Here is a 23,729-nt window from a genome sequence, read left to right as displayed (position 1 = left end):
GGCCATGAGAGGCCATCCAGGCTTGGATAATGGAAAATATTTAGTTAATCCGGGTGATGTCTTCATGGTAGTTGCCAGAGATAGTGAGAAGTATCTGGGTGTCATCAGCGTAATTTGTGTGGATGACACCCAGACGGTCCAGTTGGTCAAATAGTGGCTTTGTAAATATGTTATACAAAGTGGGGGAGACGCAGGAGCCTTGTGGGATCTCACAAGAGATGGGGACGGGGTCAGCTGCAGCAGTTGTAGAGAAGACCCGCATGGTCCTGTTTGCCAGAAAGGATTGTATCCAAGTGACGGCATCGGAGGAGAAGTAAGCTGCGGATGCTAGATGGCTGCAGAGGATTTTGTGGACGACCAGGTCGAAGGCCGCTGAGAGGTCAAAGAGGAGTAGGATCGCAGTGTTGCCTTTGTCTTTGATTTCATCAATCTGACCTTTGAGATCAACAAGGGCAGTTTCTGTGCCATGCTGAGGTCAAAAGCCAGATTGACGTATTCCTAGCAGTTGGTTGGATTCCAGATAGTCCTGAATTTGGATGTAGGCGACTGTCTAGGATTTTTAGTAGGAAGGGGACTGGTGATGGGTCTATAGTTGGTGGGTATGGCAGGGTCTAGAGATTGTTTTTTCAAGAGTGGGAGAAACCATGATTGTTTTAGATTGCTGGGGACTGAGTTATTGATGAATGATCGGTTGATAAGTTTAGTGATGAAGGGAGATAGATCTCTAGCTGCGTCTTTTATGATCTGGGCGGGACAGCTGTCCCCTTTGCAGTTCGAGGGTTTTAAAGGAGGTGAGGATTTTTGAACTTCTATCGTGGTTACTTGCTTGAAGGTGAAGCCCGATTTGGTGTCAGTGGGCATAGGTGCGTCAGGGTTGGTAAGCTTGTTGTTGGAGAGTTGTTCGTGTGTCCTTTATTTTAGTTTGGAGTCCTACGATTTTGTTGTTAAGGGCGTCTTGGATGCTGGTGCACCAAGGTTTGTCTTTCAAGCAGGTATCTGAGGGTGGATTGGGATTTTCTAGTTCTTTTAGAATTTTAAATAATTATTTGGTGGCGGATCCTACCTGATCAATCCCGATGTCGTAAGCTTCTTTTTTGGTGCGAATTATCTCACTCTTATATAGTGTAGATATCTTCGTAAGGTTTGATTTATTTTCAGCAGAAGGCTTAGTTTTCCATGTGAGTTGTGCCTTGGCTTTCTTTTTTCTAAGAACTTGAGTTCAGGGGTGTACCAAGAATTCAGGTGAGCTTTTGGTTTGTCTTTATGTAGTTTCAGTGGGGCAATGGTATCCATTGCCTTGGCCATGGTGTCATTGAAGGTATCGATTAATAGGCTTAAGTCAGCATTGTCTGGGAGTGCGTTGAGGGTGAGTAGGACAAGTGGTAGTAGGGCCTCAGCCGTGATATTGCGTTGGTTTCTAGTAGGGGAGAGGCTGGTGCCAAGGGGCATTTTTTAGGTACCACATGATCAGTGTTGATCTCAAGAGGAATGAGGTGGTGGTCCGTCCAAGCTAGGGGTTGGGGGTCCTTACAGATTGTGTTGCAATTGTAGGTTGCTACCCAATCGATGATTCTGCCCTTCTGGTGGGTGGGGAGGACATTGAGTTGTGCAAAGCCATGTTCTGTTAGGGCATTCGCTAAGGATGCAGCAGGTGCGTCATTGGGGTCGCGATAGCCAAGGTTGAGGTCACCGAGGATAATCATTTGTGCTGATAGCTTGGAGTTTTCAGCAATGAGGGATGTTATGTCTTCTTCAAAGATCCGGGGGAGCCCTGGGGGTCTATATATGAGATGAAAAGTGATCGTGCTTGTGGGGGAGGTTTGCAGCTTGGCTGTAAGTAGCTTGCAGGATGTACGTGACACTGAGGAGACTGATCTGAAGTCTAAGGAGGTTTTGGAAATGATCGCTACGCCTCCTCCCTTAGCATTAGGTCTATCAGCTCTGAGGATAGAGTAATGGTTGGGGATGGCTAGCGATAGGTATGGGCCGGACGCTTCATGAAGCCAGGTTTCTGTTAATTCTAGGAAATCAAGATCTTTGGTTAGGATGATGTCGGTGTTTGCAGATGGGTGGGCAGCAAGGGATCTAACATTGATTAAAGCTCCTTTTAGAGGGAGCAGTATGGGCTTGTTAGGTGCCTCATGTTTCTTGTTGGTTGTTGAGTAGAATTTGGTAGTGGGCCTGCTAGTTGTGATGGGGAGCCTAGTGCCTAGTCTATTGTTGCAGGCTGTGAGGGTGGGGGTGAATGAGGATGGTCCCGGAGGCTTGGGTGTGGCTGGAGACTTGGTATTCAGTGTGGGGGATGTGGAGGGCAGGTGGTGAGATGGAGGGAAGGAGGGCAGGGCTGGTAGGAAGGGCATGGGATGGAGTGGTGTCTTGGGCAGCCAAGTTTGGCTAGGCTGTCCTTGTAGGCTATGTAACTATTGCCGCTACAAGGTACGTTTGTCCAGCGTGATGCAGAAAGGGAACACGATAGCAGCGAGCCAGCCGAACATGGTCTGGTTGCGAGGTTACACAGTGCTGGTGGCCTTGGATACGGAGCAAGTAGGGAGAGCTGCAGCACAGGCTGTGGCTTGCAGATAGTTTGTTGGAGCTAAGTGGGTGGGTAGGGCAGGGCAGGCCTGTACGCAGCACCTGGATTTGAGATAAAGCATTCAGGCTAAGGTATAGTGATGCAACTTCTAGTGTCAATGTTGGACACTTAAGCTGGGGCAACTCCTAGATTCAGTGTAGAGTGCTTGAGCTAGGAGGCAGTGGATTAGCACCTAGATTCAGAGGAGTGCCTATAACTAAAGTTGCAGTGGGGAAACCTCTATAATCAAGATACTACAGTTTGCTAGAATGCAGTGGGGCGGTACCTAGATACAAATAGTGCAATTGGCTAAAGAATACAGTGGGCAACACCTAGATGCAAAGTAGTGCAGTTAGCTAGAATACAGTAGGCAGCACCTAGATTCAAAGTAGTGCAGTTAGCTAGAATACAGTAGGCAGCACCTAGATTCAACAGGGTTGGCAGGAATAGTCGTGTGCGAATATGCACAGCGGCCACAGAGGTCTACTAGGTTCGGCATGAGTATGGAGGTTGCAGAGTATACAATGGTGTCGGGAATCAATACAAGCGCAAGGGGCTGGGTTTGCGGTTGCAGATCCTGTGTTAATAAGTAGGCGGGTAATAGACTTGGTTGTGCCGCGTAATTAAGCAGAGAAGGTTCAGCGGTACAGTGACGAGGTGTGAAGCGGGGCGTTCCGGTGTGCTCGCAGATGCAGCGGCTGCAGCGGTGGAGCCACGAAAGTGTGTGGCGACTTGCGATTGGACAAGAAAGGTTACCTTAGTTGGCGAGCATGGCACAAGGAACAGGGGGTCTGGCAGATGGCATATAGATGATATCTTTGGGATCTGGACCGGCACAGAAGAATCGCTACAGAACTTATGCACTTATCTGAATAGTATTGACCAACGAATAAAGTGTCTAGAACAAACATTCATTATCTAGACGTCCAGATCGATGTACACGAAGGCAATTATCTGACTAATATTTACAGGAAAGCAACAGACCGCAACTTATTGCATCGCCTCAGCTTTCACCAGCCAGGTTTGATAAAGAATCTTCCTTACAGTCAAATGATGACAGTGAAGCGGATAGTAAATGACCCTACCACGAGAGAGAAATTGCAAAAATGGGTCAGACATTTGCAGCAAGAGGATACAAACCAAGAGAGATAAGTGAAGCAAAAGAACGATTAACAACTACACATAACAGACACCACAAAAAAAAAAAAAAACACACCATCTATAGCATATGTCTCCTCTTACTCATTGCAAAGCAACACAATCAAGTCCGTAATCAAAAAGAACTGGTGCAATTTGACAAATGATGCGAGAGTGGAACATCTTTTTAAAGAAATCCTAATATTTGCATACAAAAGGAGCGCCAACTAAACTAGTGAAGACCAGAACAAGGATGAGCAAACCGGTCACCTCGAGAAAAGGGACATACCCATGCCTCCACTGTAGCAATTGTAACTTTATAATAAAAGGAGAAACGGTTAACCATCCCCGAACGGGAGAAAAGATCAAGCTTAAGAATTAAGCAACATGTGATACACCAAATCTCATTTATGGGATCAAATGTCCTTGTGTTATTACGTGGGACAATCTGAAAGTTCGCTGGAATGAACACAGATCCTGTATACGTACTAATAATGTGAATTCAGCAGTGGCTAGACACTGGAAACAGATGAAACATAATATCAGTCAGATAAGGATACAAGTACTGGAAGTGGTCAGATTACAGAATGTACATGAAGACCTTGGTAAAAGATTGAACCAACAAGAATCCTACTGGATAGACCGCCTAGATGCCCTCAGACCAGGGGGGATAAATGAAGAGATCAACTTTTGTGTTCTTTTGTAAACAAGGGTTTACGGACATGGACATGCAGTAATGTCCCCTGTTAATGTTATTTTTCATTATGATTGCACTTGTTTGTTTGAGCTACTATATGGGTCCCTCTATACTAACTCAGAAATTAAACATAGGACCGAAATATAATCCGCAGGGCAACATGAAAACGTCCCACATGAGAAAATGTTTCCTTGGGATGTAATGCAGTGTATCCACTGTCTGGTCATGTATACCCGCTGAACAAGTATTACTCATGCATCAATAAACATTAGCGTACACATTGTACAGTCTGAACTGACTTAGTGGTTCTGATACGCTTTTTGAGTAAGATAGCGACACATTAGCCAGGAGTGGATCCTCACTCCATTGACCTTAATTTGTTTCTTGGTGTCCAACTAAGAATTATTGATATTTAAGGAACATATATGTGTACACAATGTATATAGATAGTGTATCTATGCTCTATTAAACAAAAGCCCCTCGGTATACAATATTAGTTGATTCACTATCTGGAGATGCTACCTTCTCGTCAATACACGCATGCGCATTTGCGCCGTACTGTGACACTAATCTAACGCGCATGCGCATCAGCGCATTAAAATAGAATCGCAAATAACAAGCAATCTAAATACTACAAGTATAATACAGATTAAGGCTCATTAGATAGATGCACCTATAATGAAGGAAAGAGACACCATATTTTGTTTTCGATCTGTTGAGCAATGAGATAGAATTAAAACGCGAAGGTGACCAGCGTTGTTAAAAAGCATTCATCCGAGTCGGCAGCCCCTTTGAGCTGTCACTCGGGACTCTGCTACGCCAGACTATGGAGGTAAGCGCGCACAAAGTAGGGAAAGGATAGGAAGACAGAGATAGGACACTAATTCTAACGAGCACAATTCTGTAACCCCCACAGATCAGCCAGATTGATCTACATTCTGGTAAGACAATGGAAGTTTTTGCTAAATCACAGGTATGAACACATGAGAGATACTTATTTTGAATTTTAAGAATTTGTGTTATATACACCAGCATTACTATTAAGTATTAATTTGAATCTCTTTATTTTTATATTCTACAAATCCTATCATGGACTACATTTGTGTTGGGGGGTACGTGCAATTTTATAATATTTGACAATCTATACATGTGCAATGGTCACTATTGAAATTACCTATGTTTGGATTGTGATGTGAATACATGTATAATTGATTGTTGTGGACACTGTGATAAGTTGATGATTTACAATCAGTGCCTAGGAACCCTGACGATGGACTTAGTCCGAAATGCATTGGCAATGAGAAATTGGGCACTGACTTGTCAGGCATAATATCAAAGAAGTAATACATTATGACACTTTGGTGTCAGAAATAAGGATACACATTCAGTTCTACCTTGTCTAAATTGAACTCTTGGAGTGAGTTAGATACAAGATTGGTTTGGAAAGAATCAAACAAACATACTCCGGAAGGAGAATTTTGAGTGAGCACACTCCGGTGCGGAAGGTCCTCCGCACCTAATTTCTTTCAAGAAATAAAGAAGCTACAATACTGTCAACAGGAGGTACTATACTTGGTGCAACTTATTTCTGCAAACGGGGAAAATAAATAACCAGATAGGGTGGTGGCCGTACGCGTCACCCCTAGGCCCAGTACTGTCAAGGAAATGCAGCAGTTTTTGGGCTTATGTAATTATTGTAGGGCATGGATCCTAGACTATGCAGCCTACACAAGGCCGCTGTTACAAAGTCACAGAGAAGGACAGAAGACAAAAAAATGGTAAATTGGAACGGACTGAATAAACGAATAGACAATTTAAGGACTGGAATATTCATGGCCTGGTGCCACCTGCAGTGCAGAAACTCCTGGAGTGGCTTCATCTGCACCCTGCAGAAAGGGATCAGATGTATGCAGGACGACGTCATGCCCAGCAGCGGCTTGATGAACAGGACGGTTGCTGATTTGATGGTGGACAGACAATGCACCTTCCCAAGGATGGCCAGCACCCACTCTTCCGAGGGGAAAGCTAGGGACACCACTGTGTCGAGATGTGCCCCCAAAAATAGAACGTTCTTCGATGGTGTTATGCAGGATTTCGGATAATTGATACACAGTCAAGCTCATCATAGACGGGAAGGCGACGGAGAACACTTGTGCTCTGTACTGAAACCCACATCAGCAGCGTCTCTAGCCGGACCAACTGCCTGGCACTTGGCTTTACTGGAGCCCTCCAGGGGTACCTCAGCCAATCTAGACCCCTTATCAGGTGGAGAGCGCTCTGGAGTGTGGCCGGATCTGTATTTCGTCTGAGCTTGCCCTGAGCCCAGGTCAAGGGCCCTGTCCTCCTTTAACAACGCCAGGAACCGCCGGTAGCGGTCCCTCTTAGTTTTAGCCAGAAAACCTCGGTAGATGTCGCATCAGTCCTCTACATGGTCAGGATGCAGACAGACATCTCGTGTGCTTGTCCTCCAAATAGATGTTTCGCAAGCCACACCGTGAGCAGACCCTTAAGAGACTTCTCCTTCCTTCCTACGACATGGCGAGGCGCGAAGTAGGCCTCGGTAGGCCTTTCCACGTTGACAAGTAGTGTAGTCGTTGAAACTTAACTGGCAATGGAGGTGCCAGTTAAGTTATGCGCAAGTGCAACAAGAATAGTCGATTTCCTTACAAACCTCTCCTTCCATGGCTGTGAGGAGGTCTAGCACATAGTAATTCTGCAGCGTCATCAGCCTGATGGCACACATTTCCATCTTGAATGCATTGAGGCCTTATTCTAGATCGTTGGTCAGCTGGATCACTTCCCAACGCACAAACAAGAGCCACTTGACGTTGGCAGTAGTTTGCACCCCTGGTAATAGTAATGATGCAAAAAAAATTGTCTTCCTAGCTATATAGTCTATATTAGTCTGGTATTTCTTTTAATAGTTCTGAGGAATCATGCAATAGATAGTTAGATCTTCTCTTACTCTTCAATTTTTCTTTCTTCCCCTTCTCAGGAGGAACGTGGAATTTATTATTTTTTGGTAGCACTGTGGCGAGGCTGTCAGGCCCTGGTGTAGTTTTTGGAGCCGACAAACCCCTTGGTCCCACTATCAAATGCTCTACAGAGACCACCAGGAGCACCAAGTGCAGCGTAGCTAGCGAGCAGGTGCCCCTCCATGATGGCGGGAGGTGCAAGAATGCCTGCTGGCCAGACACCCATCAGTTATCCATCATGGTAGCGGTCCCTTTCTTGAGATCTGGGATCGATAAAGTCTTATTGCACCTACTATTGACCCCCACAAAGACACTCCCTTTGTTGTAAAAGCACAGTTCATATTCTTTCTGCTTTTGCGCTTTCACTTGTTTCTCCATTGCTTCGATTCATGAGTTTTGCCACCTGCTAATTTCATATCTATTACTTCTTCTCCAAATCCTACCAACCCTCCTGCCATGCCGTCATAGTGGTTTCTTGCCATCCGTTTGCCACAAACTTGACGCCTTCCAGCTGTAGATACGGTCTTTGCAGGCACTGCATACTCTTAGGGTTTTGGGCATATTGCAAACCAAAAGTTTGAAACAGTAGGGGTCCATGCACCACTTTTCCTCCCATCTTAATAGCTACCTCTTCTGTATAAAAAAACAGATGCAACAGCACCAGAAAATCTCTACGTGTCATGTGTTTCATCCAATAATGGAAAGTCTCCCTCATTGATGCATGATTCAGTGGCACTTGTGTTGACCCTAAAGATGAACTGCTTATTACCTATATCAGCCCCCCACCAATGGTTCCTAGTCAGGGTGGGTATTCATGGACAGGACTGGGTAGGCAAGAGCTTTCTGTGGGCTGTCCTAATCAGAGTCAGTATTGCTACCTGGGAACGTGAAAGGGGTTTTCCCCCCCTCCTCCCCCCATAACGCTTAGCCCTCAAAAAGGCGCTACCGTCCCATTTGGCACTGCATTGGATGAAGACATTCGTCTTCCATACAAGGTATTCTGCTGGGCAGATTGTTGCTGTGCGTTAGGTGGTGCTTGTGTCTGCTTGTGTGGGGGTCTTGGTGGCAACTGGGTGTAGGCCTGGTGTATTTCGTAGGGAACCTCGTGGGTGGAAAGGTACCTTGCTGTGGTGGGGCAGGGGCCGGTTGGTCATACAGATACCCCACCCCCTGCCTACTGCCACACTCTTGCAAAATGTCCCCACTTCCTGCAGCTCCAACTGCCTGTTCCCCGCCGCTAACCTCCTTGGTGCCCTTCAGGCTATTGTTGAGGAGGTCTGCCGTCCTACTGCCCCTGTTCTTTTCCCGGCATAAACGCCACTATCCTCACATTTGCATGCGCAGCTGCCTGTTCTGCCAAATCAGTCTCTGTGCTTGCTGTTACTGTCCCTTCAAGTGCTATTTCGGCACATTTCTTCTGCACCAGTTCCGCTACCTCAGCTCCTTTATCGTTCTATAATCCTTTTACAATAATGTAAAATGGTCTGAATCTTGGCCCACCCCTACGCCTCCACCCCCACTATCTTGTCGAGTGCTTACTGAACTTCCTTAGGTAAGCCCCTTTTATTAACAAAATATAAAAGGAACTGATCGGTCCCACTGGTCACCCGTCTGCTTTCCCCACATCTCCTGAACCTTGAAAATGTATTGCGCAGGATCTTCATCGTCCCCCATAGTCTACTGCATTATGGACTGCAAATCCGAGTATCAGGGTACGCAGTCACAGTGCATCCCACACTTGTGTCCCAATATTGTTAAAAGGGCCCCTCCACCCCCATCGTGTGCTTCATCATCTAACTTCACCCATGGGTACCTGGCCTTAACCCACACGTCACCCGCCTGATCTCCCACAATTGCGGCAAGTACATTTTTCATGTCTCCCACTGCCAAAGGTATTCCAGCTGTCTGTTTCGCAAATGCATATATACACTTTCCAGCCCCGGAAGTAAGGGGCAGGAGTGTTTTAATCAAATTATTCTTATCCATCTGTGCCCATGGCACATAATGCGCCCTTCCTGGTCCCTTGTGCAATAACAGCAATTGTGTGCCCACTCCCCGCCTTTCGTCAGATACCTTCCCTTTTTCCTTGCTATTGCTACCCACCCAAAACTGCTCAATTGATCGCCCCACAAAACGTTCTACCCGTGGCGTGATTTCTGGAACATCCCCTGTGTCTCACCTTCGTGCACAAATTCTTCCACACTATCCGAGTCTCCGTCGTGCACCTCTTGTTGTGCCTCCCTGTCCAACCTCACTGTCCCCTAACCTGCGCTTTTCGCCCTTCGATCTCCACTACCGTGCTTCTCGACCCGCACATCCGTAATGGCCGTGCTATCCAATCTAAACAAAATGTCCCCAGCCCTCCACTCGTCTAGCCCACAACCTGGTTTGCTCTCCCCATCTTTTATTGCCCTCCAACGGGCAAACTCTGCTTGTGTTGCCTCCAATGCCTCCTCTTTCTGTGATTTGTTCTCCCACTGTGTAATGCTGGTTGGGGTTGGTCGATATGGGGAGGGGCGGTGGCTGGAGCGGGCACATAGGTCGGGTTAGTGTACCGGGCGGCAGGTAGGTAAAGCCACCCCCTTGACGTGGGATGCAGCGCTTCCTCTGGAGCTGTTGCATTAACTATATTTGAGGGGACACTATTTCCACGCCTAGGTGAGCACCCAAACATTTCTTCTGCGTTTTCTATCATTTTCCACAAACCATAATCTGTTCATTTCTGAAGCGGTTTCCCTTTATATTTAGTTGTGAGGAACGTGCTTGTGTGCTCCAATATCTTGCTGTAGTTTGTGCCCCGTTCTGGCCCTGAGTGGGGCTTCCAACCCTTGGGTCTATGGACCCACTACTTGTGATACTTCTCTATGTTCTCCTTATATAACGGCAGCACACTATACATGTACTCCAGAGGAGTCCTTACCCCCATATTGACACTTGTTACGTTTCGCCCCAAAAACCTTTTAATTATGCCTCACACACAATGCTGTTATGCCCGTCACTACCAGATCTCTGCACCGTCTCCAGTTGCCCCCTGTCCATAGCTCCATCCTCACTCTCTCATCCACACACCTCTCGCACACCCTCTGTGGGCCTTTAGCTATCATAAAAAAAGGATACAAAAACCGCCACATGGCCACACACACACACACACACACACCCACACACACACAGACCCCCCACTCCCTCTTACCCCCCCTGTTGTTGCTTGTAAGAGGTGTACTTACATATGTGGGTTCACCCGAGCACCTCCGTCACGGGGTCCCAACAACGACCAGCACCCTCTAAGGAGCTGCACTCCGCTTCAAAGAGCAGACAGGTATTCTGTAAAAACGGCTCCTGTATGCCACTGCGGGTTGCACGCTTGGGACTGTCACTGTAGGTGGGCGCCGCACCTCCAGAGGTGTGGCCTGGAAGAACAAGTTACTTACCCCTGGTAACGTTCTTTCGATTGGATGTTTTCCTCCGACGTATTCCTCGTCTTTGATAATTATCTTTCCAGCTTCGGAAACAAGTTCAACAGAGGGCGCTGTGCGGTAGGGTCGATGACTACGTCCCTCGAAGGCCTCCGCAGTCGAAGTAGCACTTGCAGCGCCCGTTGCCTTCAGTCCTTATTTTCCATGTTTAGAGGAATTACTATTGCCTCCTTAGACCTTAGAAGACTCAGAGCGTAGAGTGTAAAACACGCAAATTCTGCAGTGGGATAGGTTGGGAGGGGCGATGAGGAAAACGTGCGAGGAACATCCAATCAAAATAATATTACTGGGGGTAAGCAACTGGTTCTTCGAATGGATTGTGTCCTCCCACATATTCCTCATCTTTGATACCTTCCTAATGCAGCAATAGTCTTGGAGGTGGGAAAATAATTTAGATCGGTCCTTAGCAGTTATCATGGACAGAGTGTAGGACAACTTTCCCAAAAGCTCCCTCAAGTAAAAGTGTCCAGGGAGTAATGTTTTACAAAGGTGTGTATGGCAGACCAAGCGGCTGCTGCAAACATTTGCTACTCCTCTCTGAAGAGCGGAAGAAGTAACAATGCCCCTGATTGAGTGAGCTCGTAGATCCTCTGGGGGATCTTTACCAGCCAATCTATAGCATTCTTGGATAGCCAGAATAATCGATCTGGATAGAGTCTATTTTGTTATTGCTAAACCCAATGTATGGCCTGTATATCCGATAAATAATTGGGTTGTCCTGGCTGTGATGCTGGAAATACATTGGAGAGACGGGGCCTCCCTGTCCTTGTGGTATACTCCTTTTATCATGTGCGTTTTGTGTCATTTTTTGCACCGGGGTCCATGTGGGACTCCTAGCAGTGCAGCTCTTCCTCTTTTTGGTTTGGTGAACAGACCCTTGGGATACCCTTATGGCACCCATGGGTGGAGGTACAACCCTGTACCCCTAGTGTTTGTTTTTGGACACCTGTGTGTGGCCCACCGAGCAGAGAATGGGCTGGTGGCAGCTCGATGCGGAGTTTGACAGGCTCCGAGTATCCTCCATTTTGGGATACCCAGGCCCTGCCATTGGAATCAGTTGATTCCTGGTAGGAGACAAGAGGGCCCCTGTGGCCTCTTGCCTGTTACCTTGTTTTTCCGAAGTACCGGGAAGCCCTGACTCTGTCCCTTCCCCTGACTAGCTGTTGGGTGGAAGTTCCATATATGGTATTGTGGAGAAGTCCAGGCCAGACTGGCTGGAGCCTTCTCAATGACTGTATGTTGTCGGTATGCCCGTGGAGTGGGACCTGGGTGAATGGAGTGTGTGACCAATATACATTTCATGTTATGGGTGTCTGGTTTCTGGTGTGTGACAATGAATGAGACAGCCCTACCCGAAACCAATATGAATGCAGTATGGAGTGCTAAATGGCTGGGTGCTTGTCCCAATCCACATTCCTTGTTGCGAGTGTCTGAATGGAGAAGAATGGCCTGAATGCACTGTGAGCCAGATTGGCTGCCTGCCTGCCTGAATGCCCTTCTGAATGATTGGCTGCTGAGCTTGGCCCAGCAGTGTGAATGAGACAGAACAGTATATCCGGGGACCTTTCACGTACTGGAATTGTTCTGAAGCTGAAGTCGAAAATTGATGCTTACCTTGAAGCCCAGCTAGAAGAAGGCTTTGCTGCGGCTTTCCTTCGATGCAATTCGAAAGCGGCCGTGTCTCCAACTACTGATCCAAGAAAGGACCTGGCTAGGAGACCTCTTCCCGAGCTGCCGAGCGAAGACGGGGCCACCGAGGAATCTGAAGTAAAGCGCTAGGGCGTCTAGGCCATTGATGACCATCACCGTCGACCAAGGTTCGGAGGACCGATGTAACCTAGTCGACCGGAGCCGCAACGCTCCATTGCCTAAGACACTTTGAAATCAAGGACTCCCTTGCTCATCACCGTCAACGGGTTTGGCCGCCGGAGAAAGTGAAGGTCGCTGCCGATACGAGGAGAATCCGTCAGTGGGTTTCCTGCCACCCAAAATCCTCAAAGAGGCCACCAAAGACCTGAAAGCCAGCCGTGGTAGAGTCCTGATCGCCGATGCCAAATGCGGACGACTCCACGCCCTTGCTGGGCCTACATTCTTCATTGACTCTTTGCAGCAACAAACTATCATCGTCGAGGTGCACTGCATGCCTCATCTTTGAAGGACGTCCACGACCGATAGTCAATGAGCACCACAAGGACCGAAGCTGCTGCCTCTACAACATGGTTCACCCTTTTCTTCGAGGGATCTGAACGATCCGTGGCTCCTGCCTTAAAGGGAGTTAACTCGAGAAGGATCCGTCGACAACCCGTCAACGAACTCTACTTAACCAGGTACATTGGGGTAGTAGAACATTTGTATGAGGAAATAAGACTCTGCTAAACAATGTATGGACTGGGCTTGTTTAATATTTTTTCTTTTTTTTTTTTAAAGGTTTTTATTTTCCATTCATGTTCACAAAAACCAGTCGTATTATCAATCTTATTATAGCTACAGATTGTCAATTCAATTTGTACTGGTATACAGTCCAACATCGCATTGCACAGTTTCGGCAAACATGAGGTCTTTTATGCAATAAACAACCCTAAACCAATACCTCACCCCCCTATCCCCAACATGTACAATTAATAACAATTCAACATCCTTTCCCAACCCATTTACACCTCCCTCCCCATTCTCTTGTGGCATGGATCAAACCTATAGGCTTCCAATGGTTTCTTTGTTTTGTTACACAGCAAGGTTCACTGATTCAGGATTCCCTGCTCCTGGTTTGTTGACCCTCAGTGTTGTATAGCTCTCAACAAATTCAGTCAAATGAAGTTCTTAGTGAGGATAGCAACACATTGATTGTGGAGACTTGAACGGTTCGTGTGTGGGAGTAAAGGAAGAGGTACTGAGGGGGTAATTGAATTCTTTGAATCAGTCAGAAAAGAGGGTGAGCCTGGAATCAGGCCATGGACTCAAGGGCCCTACAATAGCTTAACGGTCATACTACTGGGTATATTCCACACAGAGTAACGCAGTCAAGGGGCCCTCAGAAGGCCACCTTAGACTATGTTTGTCTCCCTCAATCTGTTGCCTAAAATCAAAAGTCTTGAGGTAAAGAATATTGAGACCAGTGACCATAGTCCATCATAGTTTTGAATTTGGCAGGATTCAAAACCTAGCGGGAGAATGGAGGTGGACTTAGTGGTAGCAAAGGGGGAGGGGGTTGGCGCGGCACAGGGTGAACATGTCAAAGAACAAGAAAGAAGCTTTTATTGTGAAGTTCATTAATCATTTGTCAGGGAACCCAGCTAAAAGGACCTCACGACCAGGTTGATTATGTCCCACTCTTGCAACAGTTTGACAAACCTAACCCCGCAACCATCAACCAAATACAATCCACACGCCCAGTTATGACAAAGTGTTCGTCAAAAAAAGGAGAGAACCAAGAAGAGCATTGAGAAGGATGGTTAAAAGGAATAGGGTGGAAGGTGGACTCAGCTGATCCATTAATAACAAAACTAAAGAAGGAATACTGTGCATGGGTACGTTGGCATAGGGCCAAATTGTGGCAAAAACACCAGATAGTTATGGACGCTTCTTAAATATGAGACCTAAGCCCAATCAGCATTACAGACAAATACTGTTCCAGAGGCAGGCCGGATAGCCCATTTAAAAAAGTTATATTCAGTAACGGGCCGCCTTGGTAAGGACAATAACAATCCCCTGGTGGGAAGGTGGACAGTCCCCTTGCACCCCGAAGATATTAGTCTTCAGATTGTGAGAGCAAGTTCATCATGGGCTTTGGGCCCAGATGGGCTGACAAATACTATTCTTAAAGACGATTCAGCCCTGCGGGCTGACTATGAATTTCTTGCTTGAGCAAATTGAGGGACTACGAGTCATTACGGACTCTTGGAGAAAAGCAACAGTGATTCAGATATTCAAGCGGGGCAATAGGGAGGTCCCAGAAAACTACCGCCCTATTGACGTCCTAGATGTTATTGGCAAGATCTTTGGTTCAGTGTTGCTAAATTGGTTGTCCAGGTGGGCTCGTGAGGAAAACCATATGGATCAGTTTCAGACGGGTATTTTTGGGGGACTGCGGACCAGCCCTAATAGTGCCGTCTTGTCAATACTAAAAGGGCGTGCCCTGGAAGACAAAGGTAAGTTCTACATTGCATTCATAGATCTAGTGGCAGCCTTTGATAGTGTGGACAGATCTAAACTATGGGGGGAAAATTGGCCCAATGGAACGGTCCTTTGACTTAATAGACCAACTTCAATGTCTTCACACGGGAACATTAATGATGGTAAGGCGGAATAGGGAGGGACTGTTGTCGGAGAAAATTCCAAAGTATAGAGGTTTGAAGCAGGGCTGTCCTCTACCCCAGCCCTGTTCAACCTCTTTGTGGCCGACATTGGGATTGGTTTAGCTAGAGCAAAGACCTTCCCCACTGTCTATTGGAAAAGTGAAAATGGGTATCTTATTATGCAGACAACTGAATACTGATCGATCAGACAGCAATCGGCTTACAACGATCGATCAATCAGTTAAAGGCTTATGCAAGAGATAACGATTTGGCGATTAACAACATGAAAACAAAAATCTTGATATTGGAGAAACCACAGTGTAGGACAAATGTAAGGCACTCGTGGTACCTCTTCCTTGCATCTCTGCATCTCCTTCACCCTCTCCTGGGGACTCCACCATCAGACGAGGCTGCGTTGGGCATGGGGGACTCATGCTGCTGAAATGGACACTAGCATGCGGTGCTTGGAGCAGGACGCCATTATGCACTCGAAAAAAACGCTAATTGCAGAACTGCGCTCTCCCACTTCGACAGGCATATTACAACATTTCCGGTGAGTGCGCACTACGGATTTATGGGACTTTGACTGTGTTATTGTGCACTGCCTCACCAGGGCCATATGCTTCCAACCACCTTCCAAGATGGCGGCACGAATCTCTGTTCCCTTTGTGCCTACCCACCACAGCGTGATTGGTCTCTGGCCTGCTGTTAAGGGCCAATCCGACGCCAGCAGGTGGACGCCGGCCCCCCTCCCCAAGGCCCACCTTTGTAAGGCCCTGTTTGTCACCCTGTTCGTTGCCCGGTTCGTAAGGTGAGCCCCCTCCATGCCTTCAGTATGCCTGCGACCCCCCTCCCCACCCTCCGCTCCCCCAGTATGCCTGCGACCCCCCTCCCCGCCCTCCGCTACCCCTAGTTTGCTTGATGCCCCCTCCCCTCCTATTTGAGAGTCTCACGCGAGTGTCTGTGTGCCCCCTTGCCTCCCCTTAGTGTCTGTTTTCCCCCCTCCTGCCCCCTCTGAGTGTGTGCCCCCCCTGCCCCTCCTTGAGTGTCTCTGCGCCCTCACCCTGCTTGCTCCCCCCTCCTTTTGCTCTGTGTTCCACCCCCCTTCCTGCCTCCTTCCCTTCCCCCCTCCTCACTTCCATCCTCTCTACTACCTTCCTTTTCCCCTCCCCTCCTATTCTCCCTCCTCTTCTGACTCCCCCTCCTAGCACTTACTGCTATCACCTGTTCCTTGACTCTTGATAGCAGCTTGTCTGTCCCCCCTCCTCCCCCCTTGTACTCTCCCTCCCCCCTCCCCTACTTATCAAATTTTTGTCACCGACATTTTTGCTATGTAGCGTGCCTTGTTCTCCTTCCATCTCCGTCCCATGGCCCCCCTCCCTCCCCTCCTCTTGTTACCACCTGCACTGCGTAAATTGTCGTCAGACTTAGTAATGTTACTGCTTGCTTTGTTTCTCCTTCCTACCCATTACCTCTTGCCTTACTTGTTCTATGCACTTGCACTATCAGAAATGTCGACAGGCCTATTATGATAGTTATTTTCACATTCTGTATTGTTTCAAGGGCTTCTCGGAATGTAACTGTATTTTCCTATCTCCCCTCCCCCCTTGAAGCGCTTTGAAACACATTGTGTATAGGCGCTATATAAATAAACTATCATATCATAAGTGTTGATGTTTAAATACCTGCGTGTCTGCATCAACACGAGTGTGGTAAACACTCCAGCGGTTAACCTGCTAAAAGACAAAACCAAGATGATGGCAAACCAGGCGAGATTCATTTGTAAAAGATATTGCCAGTTTTCATTGATTCCAATGTTGAAATTGAATAAAATGAAAGTGACCGCAGCTGTGAAATATGGTGCAGATGCCTCTCGTCATGCATGGCACATTGTGGAAAGTTCTGGAAGAAGGTATCATCATTACCAAAGGCAACCCCCACCCAGATTATCCGAAAAGAACTGAGCCTAATTTCTCTGAAGGCTAGGGTGGACAGGGCGTCTGCCGCTATATCGAAAACGTATTTTGGAAGAAACACATCTGGTCTTCGATGCTTTAAAAACTGAAATTGTTGGGAATAAGGGGCATGGGCTCCAACCATGGGTGAGAAGATGTAAGGTTATTTTGGATGACTTTGGCACCTCTGAGGAGGAACGGGAAATCCAAATAAAGTAAAATAAAAAATGTGGAGGACCGATGGATCCTGACCTCAGAGGAAGCCAACAAGTTCAAATTGTTTAGCCATTTAAAGCACAAAGTGAGGTCCTTTGGCTCGTTGCCGAAATCTCTCTCAAAGTTTCCTAACAGTTACTTTAGATCACAATTTATGAGAATCAGATTAAACCAGATGCCAACGGCAAAGATTCTGTCAGTGAGAAAGAAATCAAGGCCAGCAAAAGTAAGCTGTGCCCACTGTAGGGATCCACGGGTAGACTGAATCCTGAAACATCTGGTATTATACTGTCCGGAATGGACGGTTCTGAGAACCACCTTTTTTAAATCCTTTGTGGAGGCACGAAGCACTTCCGGCAGAAGATTGATGGATGCTTTTAATTAGTGGGAAAACCACATCACAAGCGCTAGCAATTGTCCAATTTTTAAAATCGGTTAGGTTCTAAAAGATGTTAAGGGGATTAGGGAAGTTGATCCAAAGGCCCTAGGATGTTTTACTAATGTTGATGTTAAATTTTAAAGGGATTGCACTTTTCCATGATGGATTGCATAAAGTTTTGTAATGAGCCAAATGTTGCAAAAAGATTTTTTCCAAAAAGGGCGGTGGGGGGGGGGGGGGGTGTTTGGGGGAGTTTCTCGCAATCGTCCAGGTCGGATAACCCCTCCCACCCCATGTGATCCTCCCGCAGTACACCACCCCCAGGGTCAGGTTCAGTAAGTGCCAACCATCCCCTGGCCACATGAGAAGGGTCCCAGAGCAGGTTCTTGGGGGAATCACGCTTGAAACAGGATCTCTTCTCCACCTATTTTGGACATGTGGTAAAGTTAAACATTTTTGGAAAGAGGTCTTGGTGCACATCAACGTCACCAGATTAGCCCTTTCTATGTACCTCCGGGGGGTTCTCCTAGGCGATACCGGGAATGGAGTTTTCCGCCATGTCGGGATCTGTGGCTTCTTTGATATCCCAGTTGCTGGTAATGGCTAACAGTAATATTTGCGCGTAATTAGAAGAACCCAGAAGGGTCCTTGATTCAAATGTGGTGGGTTAGATTTGGGAAATAATAGTGGTGGAAAAGTGATGGCCCTGCGTTTAGGGCAATACGTGAAACATAGGGATATATGGTGGCCATTTCTAGAATATGCTGAGAGGGTCCCAGGCGTGGTTGGTAGGCCTCAGCTTCTCTTTCCTGCTACTGGGAAAGTGTAGCTCTACTATAAATTAGCAGTTCATCTTTTGGGGCACTAAATCTTAAATGAATATGTATATATACACACATGTGTTCAAGTGCTTTGCTTTGGTCGCTGACCAAATTCATATTTGTACCATCATCACACCCATAAATATTTGATGTTTGATCCCTTACAATAACCTTTCTCCTGGACGGTCCTGTCTTACCCCACATACAATAGTAGCAACATCCTATTTTAGATTGGTTACTGGAGCTGCAGAATTTCATTTTTGTTTTGCACATTCAACATAGTTGGAAACTAAAACATAGGTTTCATCCTTTATCATCACAAGCCAATGAAGTAGCAAATACATAATTATTCAATTAACCAGGCTTACCTTTTGCTTTCATCGACACATATTCATTAAGGATTGCAATCAGGTTTTTTCCAAACAGTGACTGGAAAAAAACAGAAGGAAGCGGATTTAAACTGGCATGTTCACTTAACCATTCTATCAGTCCAATTTTGAATTATATATGCATGTTCACCGTTTGCAGGCAATAAGCAGGTGCACACACATGAGGTTTCTCAGAATGAATCCTCCCACTGGTATGAAGTATAAGTGGAACTAGCACTGGCAAGTTCAAAAGATCCGGATTTGTAAATGTAGAAGATGACCCTCAGGAACACCTACCAAATGTACAAAGACATACGTAATGGCTTTGCTAGTGTAAATTACACATGCATTAAATATGGCAGATATTTTCAAATGTACACATCTGCCAGGGCATGCCAATTTTCTTTGAGAAGAGGCTCCCAATTCACTAAATAGCATGGTGCCCCAGTAACTTTGAAAGTTTCACTTTGTGAAAATGAGTCTCCCCCCCAATCCTCCCCGTCACCCTGTGTATGTAGCAAGCATATGATTATGCTCCGGTCTGAAATATGAATTTACTTCTATTGTTATTTCAAGAATCATGGAATAGGCAGCTGTGAGAAGTACTTTGAGCCTTGCAAAAGAGATTCTCTCATCTTGCTCTTCAAGTTTACTGTATGCTTTACTTGCATCAGCCCTCCTCCTACTCCTTCTCCTCTGGATAAGAATCAATTAAGCCTTTGTACAATAATTAGTTGATAGACCACTGTTCAACCATGCTTGCCCGAAAAGAAGCACACCAGCATACCTATCAGCTAAGCTCCACATATCTGGTGGTACATTCTCCTTGCACAGCAAATCAACCAACCGGCTCGAGTCACAAATAGTCAGCAAAGAGAGCCCGCAAACACTCCTCTTATCACATACCCACCCACTAGAACTCAATCCCAGCATCGACTCGGAATGTCCCCACAATTCTCCAATTTCAAGAACTTGTGACCATGCACCTGACCATGGACTAATCCTAATTGACGCACAGAATGCAACTGACAGTACTACCCTACTGTTAAGAGATGCAAACCTTGTATAGTGTTCCTCTGCTCTCAAGCTAGTTCCATGCTTTAAACAATAACATTAAAAATACAATAAAAAGGAGAGAGTTGCAGCCAATGTCCAGTTCCAACAAAGACCAGGACAAGTGTCTGAGTCAGATCCTAGTGTTATTGAATGTATGCATGAATGGGTTTGGAAGATGGCTAGCAATGCCCAAATGATATCAATAGCAGCAACACATTCAATGAATCCGGTGGGTTTCAGCAACTGAAAAAGGTTGTGAAAATACACGCCCAACTCACCAAATAAGTGAAAAAGTTGGCGCTACTATAAAGAATACAACATTAGGAAAATTACTGCCAGGCAGTACACCGGCTGTGCCGCTCCATATGAAATTTAATTTCCAGGTAATAGAACGTCTATTCAAATTAAAACTTTTGGTGTCCTGAGCAAGTGTTTGGAGTTCACACACACTTGAGAAACATAGGGATGTGCTTAAAGATCTGCCATCCAAGAAAAGTGGACCGTCCGTATCTTGGTGTGCACATACCGACAAATCACTTTCTAAAATAGGATGTGGAGAATGCTGGTCTAATCCAGAACCCATATTGATAATTTAATGAAAATATAACCTCAACCAAGATGCAGCATTTGAGTGTAGGCTTGTTGACTGATTGTATGTATTGGAGCAGGAAACTGTCAATTGGCTATGAATGGTACTTGGACTTGTAAAATCGAAATTTCTTTGACTGTTTACATCAAGTTTAGGATTGGCATATTACCACTAGCCCTCGATGACATTGCAAAACACTGAGGGGTCAGAAATTAAAAAGTTGGATAAGAGACCACTAGGAGGGGGGGGGGGGGGGCACGGAAAAGTATGGCCACTTGAGCTGAGGCTCCCAACTTTTCAGCATATCATATCCACGCTGCCCCGACACTAGCAACGGGGGCAAAAGTACTGCATTAAAGAGCCGGAGCCCCTAGGTGAAACAAGAAGGTGGTGGCCCAAAGGAAAGCCGAGACCCATGTAGTGGCAGGGACCAGCGTGAAGCGAGCACATGGTGCAAGGGCACGGCGGGAGGACCCAGCTCCCAGCATGCACAAAGATACAGCAGGGGCACAGAGCAGCAGCCCCTCAGCGAGCATGCTGCTGTAGCCTGCTGTGGCCCAAGGAAGACGAAGATTGAAGGTGTGCAGGCCTGGGATGTCCCCTCCATATGACCCTTCTCATGCCCGGGCTGTGCGGCATAATGGATCTTACGACCGCTGGCCATAAGAGGAGGCGGCCGACAGAAGGCTGCTGCCACTGCGGCTGCCGCGTTATAGAAGAGGTCTGCAAGCTCCGCGGCAGCCCCGCTGAGTGAAGGAGTGAGGGAAGTTCAGCTGGCCGAGTACCCGCATGCAAACCACTTCCTACTGCCGAGGTGAGTGGTGCACGGGAGGGGGACTGAGGAGAAGTTCTGAGCACGCTATCCTGGCCCCTGGGATCCAGAGCTGTGAAGTCGACCATAGGAGCCCAAGTCCTGGGACCCGGGAGTGGGAATTCATCCCCTGAAACAGGAGAGGTGGGTTCATATGCACCCCTGCCATTTGAGCTGTGCCTGTGGCAGAACAGCAGAGGCAAGAGAAGGGTGGAAACCCAGGGAAGGACCCCTGGCTTGCAGTGCAGACCATCTAGACTGAGGTGGAGATCCCTCCTGGGAACGGAGGCGGCAGAGCGGTAGGAACAGCTGTGAGAGGAGTGGCCTTGGCGTAGGTCCGGCGTTGGCTAGAAGACAGCAGAGTGTGGGGGAGCGGGAGGAACAGCCCCTCCACTTACAGATCACCGCCCCACAGTGGGTAAAGCAGGAGACCAGTGAAGGGGAACCCCTGCAAAGCCACAGGAGGTGTCGGCAGACGGGACAGGGCCCTCAGTGACAGTCCCCAATGCAAGTGCCCAGGAGCATGCCGGGGTTGGCACCAGAGGTGAGGCTGCTAACAGAAGTGGACATAATGCAACAAATAAAGTTCCCAAGGAACTTTATTTGTTGTATTATGTATTCTTGGTCCATGTGCCAGGATACATTTTTCTCCCCCGCACCTTGAGTTCTATTTAACTATTACCTTTGATATTAAGATTAGACGCTTCTTTTACTATCATTACTTTGGAAGTGCACTGTGCGAACAATGTGTTTTAACAGAAGTGGACATGTCACATTTGCGACAAAGGATGGATTTGGGAGTATCCTGGCTGAGATTAACACACTGTGAGGAGACCTGCAAGCATTTCTAGTGGGCCTCAATGGGAGGGTTGGAACAGTGGAAAGAAAGGTGGAGAGCCTGGGGAACAATCAGCTAAATGCTGCCATGGTTGAAATACACCTGGATGCTCTGATGACAGAGCTGGAACTACGCGAGGAGGAGGTGACTCTGAAAATAGACGATCTGGAGAACAGGGAGAAGAGGAATAATATCTGCATGCTGGGTCTGAAGGAAGCGGCAGGGGAAACTCCACTGCAAACAGAACGCAAAGTGCAGGCCATTGTCAACCTTCTATTTGCTTATTAAACGAGGGGGGCGTCCTGCGACTTATTTTTTATATTAACATTCAATCATGCAAATGTTTTAGTTTTGTTATCCAGTTCTTTAACAGGGACTTTTATTAGCTAACCCGTTCGCGATCCTGACCAGGATGTCTCTATGTCTACTGATCACTTCATGCAGATATAGTAATGCTGAACTGAATCAAAGTCACAAAACCTTTATTATTAAGCTTGTGGACTTTTTAGACAGTTTATCATTTTACTGTTTGATTTTTTTCTTTTTTTGTCATTATTCCTTTGTCATAAATCATACAACACATACATTGGTGCAAAAACAGCTCGCCCTCCCCTGCACTTGCGCAATCTCAATGTGACTTGGCCTAGTAAGATCGCCGTCTCTGTACTCCCATTGTTCCCCCCTTCCTTGCCTCGTTGCGCCTTGTCACACTTGTGTATGGGCACGTTACAAATGCCATATGTCATTGACCTTTCCCACACCTGTCGCCCAAGTCTAATCAGGCTCCTCCTAAACAGCGATCCTTGAGAACTACAGTGTGTACCATGTTGCGCTGCAAATTACATTTCATTGTTAGTTCATCTGAGAGCCCGCCAGCCACGTATTGAACCTGCGCAGCAAGGTAGTATAGCTCTAGCCGTTGTGGCTGCACACCTCCGTCCTTGTATGCCATGCACAGGGTGGTCAAGCCACACACCAGACTAAGAAAACGGTGGCGAGTGAACATGCTGGACTCACCAATTAGACGTACACTGGGCGAACACAGAAGTGGAACCACGGCACCAAAACGAGATATGGACAGTGGCCGCTCGACAGTAACATTGCGTGAGGGATAGTAACGGCTCAGCCGGAGCCGAATCAGCGGCAATAAAAAACAGCATGGGACACTGTAAAGTCATGTGTAGAGGAGGGGTGCACTTAAGGAGTATGTGCTGCTGAAGGGGCCTCTGCTTGTGGATGTCAGTCAGCTCGAATGCTTAGGAGCTCTTGGTGATTGTGGTGCTGCATGCACGGTAAGAAAAACGGGGCACATATCAGCTTTCATATTTGGAAGCGCTGCTGCAGTGTAAAGCTCGACCCCCCCCCCCCAAGGGTGCAAGCATAAACAATAGACTCGTTTACATAGTGCGGGCTGCAGGAAATACTTCCCCGGCCGCAGTTAAAGGGCGGACCAGAGGGAGAGCAGACGTTAAACGAAATAAAGGGGAGGACCACAGAGGAAGCAGGCCTGAAGAAGTGTGCTCCAGAACTGGGCAGACTGAGGAGGGGGC

General features: G+C 47.0%; 1 protein-coding gene across 2 annotated transcripts in view; it reads right to left on the bottom strand.

The window, feature by feature from the left end:
* Positions 1-23,729, bottom strand: part of NPAT (nuclear protein, coactivator of histone transcription) — a 1,036,854-nt gene that overhangs the window by 902,349 nt on the left and 110,776 nt on the right. For both annotated transcript variants that reach the window (XM_069640444.1, XM_069640445.1), the window contains exon 3: positions 18,886-18,946. In XM_069640444.1, coding sequence (XP_069496545.1) covers positions 18,886-18,946 — 61 coding nt within the window. The remainder of the gene's footprint in view (positions 1-18,885; positions 18,947-23,729) is intronic.

This window comes from Ambystoma mexicanum, chromosome 7q (genome assembly GCF_040938575.1).
Source record: "Ambystoma mexicanum isolate Mex_15411 chromosome 7q, UKY_AmexF1_1, whole genome shotgun sequence".
NCBI classification, from domain to species: domain Eukaryota; kingdom Metazoa; phylum Chordata; class Amphibia; order Caudata; family Ambystomatidae; genus Ambystoma; species Ambystoma mexicanum.
The sequence above is the reverse complement of the archived record's forward strand: the minus strand, read 5'-3'. Positions and strand labels throughout refer to the sequence as shown.